Source organism: Cynara cardunculus, assembly GCF_001531365.2.
Source record: "Cynara cardunculus var. scolymus isolate 2C chromosome LG 3, CcrdV1, whole genome shotgun sequence".
NCBI classification, from domain to species: Eukaryota; Viridiplantae; Streptophyta; class Magnoliopsida; order Asterales; family Asteraceae; genus Cynara; species Cynara cardunculus.
Genome location: NC_037530.1, coordinates 1618716 through 1624641, shown reverse-complemented (window position 1 = coordinate 1624641; position 5926 = coordinate 1618716). Strand labels below are relative to the sequence as shown.

Sequence of the window (5926 nt, the reverse complement as noted above, 5' to 3'; positions counted from 1 at the left end):
ATTAATATACATAATTGTATATCAATTAAAACATGTTTAAAAAATATATTTTTATTTTAACAAATTACACCATTATAATCGTCTCTTTAATACCTTCGAAATGAGTCCAATATTGAATAGTTTTTTACTTAATTATATTATTATATATTATATATACTGTGAAAAAATATTTTTAATATTTACGATATATACCTTTTATAGTTATTTATTTATATATATATACTATATATTTTGGGGTTAGGCTGTCCGAATTGCACTATATAAGATGTTCTGAATTAATATGTTATTGGGTTTTTTGAAATATATATACATATATACATGTATTAATTCAATCTTAATTTGAGTTTTTGGACAAAAAGAGGGTAAACAGTTGAAATTTTATTCTAAAACTCATCTTTTTGGTCTTTTCATGGCTTATGATATGTTAAATTTGTAGTTTTATTTATTGGTTTTGAGTGTTTAACTTAAAACTCAAGTTTCTTGGTTCTTTGCTCTTTGTGTAAATCGAACACATTTGTGGAGTCGTTTAAATATATTGGATTTTAAACTGTCATACAATTTTTTTCATCGATAGTTTATAATTGGAACCATAACTCTTATCTATTCAAATTGTATTAATATGTAAAGACCAAGTGTAACATATATCATCGTTAAATCTTATCTTATAAAACCAGTGGAACTTCAAAATCGTTAATTCATGGCTCCCGCCGCATTGCGCGGGTACACAACTAGTCGTAAAATGATAAAAATTAGAAAATATATAAATAGGAATTTAAATTTATCTTTAAAATTGGTTCTCTTAACATACATTTGGTATATTGGACATAATATAATGTAAATCATTGTTTCATATTTGACATAACTTGTATATGTAATATACATAAACATATTTCTCTAGAGGTTTGCTAACCTCTGGGTCCATAAAAAACTGCCCTATAAGGTCCATTTGTAAGACATTGTTTCTTCTAATATCTTGTGTGTTGGATATGATGGTTATACATAACATGTAAAAAAATTCATGCCCTGTGTATCACATATGATAACATGTAATTATGCTTATCTTGAATATGTATGTGTATTAATATTTTCATGTAAAACAAGCATGCCAACTTAACTTGTAATGCATAAAATACTTTTATATATAACATTCATGTATCTCATAAATCACATTAGAACTCACCTTGATTTTGCCTATTTTTTCTTTTGATTCATTTCTTAATATTTAATTATGTATATATAGAGAGATTTCTTATTTTTGTTATGCACAAATAGTGACTTTTCAATCCATATTTATAGAAAAATTCATTGCATTAACTGTTTGTTTCTTTTTGCTCTCAAAATTGTACTCTTATGAAATTTAACACCTTCTTCTATAAAGATAAAAAAATCTTGACAACTCATTTATAAGGATAAGAGAATTTTAACAACTCATGTTTCTAGTACTCCTTGTCATGTTTCCTATATTTGTTTTTTAATCAATAGTCTTGCCAACTCATATTTTTTTAGCTTAAACAACTCATCACTAGATTGCTTATTTATGCTTACTGAACTTGTCAACACACTTCTAGCCTTAACACTTTATCACTAGCTTGTTTGGTCTTATAATTAAGATGTTTCACTAAATGTAACAGATGCTGGAGTACTCGAATTACTCATAAATATTTGCACTCAAGGCTTAAATATTAAGATTTATCAAATAAAGAAACTTGGGTGTTACACTGTTCGTGTTCGTTTGATTCGTTTATAGCCCTATCTAGCATGCTTTCAGTGGTTCCTTAATTCTCAATGAAAAATAAGGCTTATAGATATATATTTCTGATGTTAAATTGAACAAAAAAAATGGTGTTATGGATGTAATTTATAACCAATGCATTTTTATGATATTAGATCTAAGCAGTTTAATATAGTAATTGAGTGTATAAATGATTGTTATACATTAGCTTGATATATGGCTTGAGATTTATAATCCCAAGACATCTGTATCAGCATTAGACTAAAATATTAAGCTTCCACTGTATACTGAATGTACTGCTACTGGTTTTTCAAATCTAGAAAATTTAATATGCATTGTACCAGTAGTATTGCGAGAATGAGCAGTTAGGTATTATGTTCAATTAATATCAGTTTTGTGTGATTTACATAAAGATATATATATATATATATATGTTTTTAGTATTCTTGAAACATGGATTGTACTTGTTGAATGTTTACATGGTTTAAAGCTTTAGAGCATGTCAAGTATGGATATGAGTCATGGGACGGTGTGCCCATCCTCTTATCATCAAGTCAAGTAGAAACAGTGTTTTATACCTATCTCTGATAGGAACAAACAAACATCAATACCGTCCAAGTAGAACTGTAAGATGCGAAGCCACAAACAACCATACGAAATGAATCGGTGGAAGCAATCGAGTATCGATACAAGGTGAATAATGTCTTTTATTTGGCGAGTTCATAAGTGATCCGATAACCCACACCATACCGATTAAGAGTTTACATCTCATGGGAAGTTGGTATTTAGCAACCAGCCAGCAATTATTAATATCAAAGATAAAAAAGTATTGTTATTTATCTTTTAATAGTTTCATTAAAAAATATTTTCTGTTTGACAAAAAAATATGTCTTTTAATGATTTTAATTATTTTAAATAATTTTGTATCTTAAGCTTTTCTTAACTATTTAACACCATGATTTCACTGTAAACAATTATATTTCATATTTCATAAATCATTAAAATCAGTTAATCAATCTAATTTCTTATTTTACATCAAACCATTTAACAACTTACAATCAATCAAGAAAAACACTAAAGAAGGAACCCGGTTGAATACTTTGTTGCAAGATTGACAAATCAAAGCACGAAGAAGAAGATGAAACAAAAGTGATTTACCTTTGCTTGACTCAATTTAGGGTTAAAACCCCCAAATTCGTAGATCAATCGAACTTGAGCAAATTCACGAAAACCTGAATTCCATATCATATCATTTTAACACTGAAGGATTACACAAGTTTCAACTCCAGAACCACTTCGAATTTTTACAATAAAACGCAGGACATCGTTGTAATTTTCAAGTACAGAATACCAAAACCCTAGCATCTACCGATCTACGCCAATCTCTAAGAGCTTGTAAACTTAGTTACAGCCTTGGTACCTTCAGATACCGCGTGTTTCGCCAATTCACCGGGAAGTACAAGTCTCACGGCGGTCTGAATCTCCCTGGAAGTAATCGTCGGCTTCTTGTTGTACCGAGCAAGCCTCGAAGACTCCTGAGCCAACTTCTCGAAGATATCGTTGATAAACGAGTTCATAATCCCCATAGCTTTGCTTGAGATTCCAATGTCAGGATGAACCTGCTTCAAAACCTTGAAGATGTAGATCTTGTAAGTCTCCACCGACTTCTTGTTCCTCTTCTTCTTCTTATCGGTTGCCGACGCATCCTTCGGGAGTTTCTTCTCGGCTCTCGGCTTCTTCTCCGCAGGAGCTTTCTCGGCGGCCGGCTTCTTCTCCGCCGGTTTCTTCTCTGCCTTTGGTGCCATTGAAAAAAGGTGTTTGGTTTAAAGTTTGGAGAGAAATGGACGCTTTGTATGTTGGTGGAAGGAAACGTAAGTTATTGGTGTTTATATAGAAGGGTAAAGGTGTTATCTGATTGGTGGATATCGTTTGGCACGGATTATGAATTGAGACCGTAGATTACGTGGATATGTTAATCAACGGTTGAGATTGAAGTCGTCTGTAAGTTTTCGTAATTTGGGCTTTCGCGCGTACGGTTTAAGCGACATCGCTAAATTTAGAATGATATTAGAAAACATATAAATAGAATTTAAATTTATTTCCAAAAATTACAGATGACGGGTTCTCTTAAGATACGTTTGGTATGTTAAACAAAACATTATAAAAATAACTATTTCGTGTGTGACATAACTTTTATACGTAATTTACAGAAGGGAAATTGACCAAAAATAACCGGTTTATACATCGTATGCTAACAAAATGACCAATTTTTAGACATTTTTTCAAAAAAATAACCAACCAAATCACCTCTGGAGGCGATTTTGACCAGAAGGTATGGAGGTGTCTCACATGTATCTGATTTGAAGGACAAAAATAAGATTATTATGCATGATTTTGTCCAAATCGCCCCCTGGCACGATTTTGACCTTTTTTTGTCTTCTAGTGGTCTGCATGTATACCATTTGAGGGACAAAAATCAAATATAGTATCTGATATTGTAGGATCGCCCCCTGATAAGCCTAAAACGCCCCATGGGGAAATTTTGATACAAAATCCGTAAACCCCAAATCGCCCCACTGGACAAAGTCCCTAAACCCTCTGTACCAGTGAGGAGATTTGGGGATGTCTGAGGTGATTTGGACAAAATCAGGTATAATATTTATTTTTTGTCTCCCAACTCAGATACATGTGAGACCTCTCTGTATCTTCAAGTCAAAATAGCCCCTTATGGGCGATTTGGTTGGTTACTATTTGAAAAAAGACAGAAAAATGGTCATTTTGCTAACATCCGGTGTCTAAACTAGTCATTTTGGTCAATTTCCCTATACAAAGATAGATTAAAACAAAGTGGAATAAGTCTAAATTTTACCAATATATGCCCAATCTAAAAATTTACTATTAGTTTTGTTCAATAATGTCTTGTCTTACCATACACTGGACAAATGTTTTGTCCTTTTTCTTGTTATGCTTTGTCATGTTTTGTTTTGTCCTATCTAATACAAATGCACCATTTTTCATTGAAAACCGAGGAACTTCAAATCACGTCATATGTCCATATTCATGGTAGATATGGATATCCGGCATGCTTTCAATGGTTCCCTAATTCTCGATGAAAATGAGGCTTATAACGAAAACATCTAAGCATTGTTAATATAGCAATTGAGTGTATAAATGATTCTTATACATCAGCTTGAAATATAACCACAACACATTTGTATATACACAATTGGTTATTATGCTTCCACTGTATGCTGAATATACTGCAATTGGTTCTTCAACACTAGAAAATCCACTATGCATTTTATCGGTATTATTGCGAGAACGAGCAGTTGGGTATTATGTTCAATTAATATGAGTTTTATGTGATTTGCAAAAAGAGACACGTGTGCTTTTAGTATTCTTGAAACATGGATTGTACATGTTGAATGTTTATATGGTTTAAAGTTTTAGAGCATGTCAAGTATGGATACGAGTCATGGGACGGTGTGCCTTTCATGTAATCATCAGGTCAAGCAGAAATAGCGCTTTATACCTGATAGGAACATTCAAACATCAATACCAGCTAAATAGTACGTTAAGATCTGATGCCACAGACAATGATACGAAATGAATTAGTGGAAGCGATCAAGTATCGGTACGAGGTGAATAATGTCTTTGTACTTGGCGAGTTCATAAGTGATCTGATAACCCACACCATATTGGTTAAGAGTTTACATCTCATGGGAAGTTATTGTTTTGCGTGTATGCAAGTGTGACCAAGAATGGTATGCATAATGTTTTACGTACATCTTTCAGATAGCATGTTGCATTGCATGAAACATTGTTAGGACTTAAGTGTTGTATATGAAGGCAAGTTGGTATTTAGCAACTGGGCGACCATTATTTTAAGATATGTCTTGGAACGTTGTTTCATATGAAAAATCATGAAGTCGTTAAGCTTATCGGCTTACTAACGACATGCACCCCAAAAGAAAGCAAGATGCGCATTGAGAATGAAAAGCTCTACGCGATTGTTAGGTAGGGATTAATCATAATGGGGCAAGTTCAAACTAGTACGCTAACTATTTAAGAAAACAAGAAAAGTGTCGTTAATGTACAGAATCATACACGATTCACATACACACACACACACACACACATATATATAGGGGCATAATCAAATGAGAACTAATTAGTTTGTGGTAACTGTGAGAA

At 32.4% G+C, this 5926-nt stretch overlaps 1 protein-coding gene across 1 annotated transcript in view; it reads right to left on the bottom strand.

Moving 5' to 3' along the window:
• Window positions 1-3587, bottom strand: part of LOC112509450 (histone H2B.4-like) — a 10168-nt gene extending 6581 nt beyond the window's left edge. The window contains exon 1 of the mRNA XM_025114417.1: window positions 3125-3587. Coding sequence (XP_024970185.1) covers window positions 3125-3537 — 413 coding nt within the window. The 5' untranslated portion in view covers window positions 3538-3587. The remainder of the gene's footprint in view (window positions 1-3124) is intronic.
• Window positions 3588-5926: the final 2339 nt, after the last annotated feature.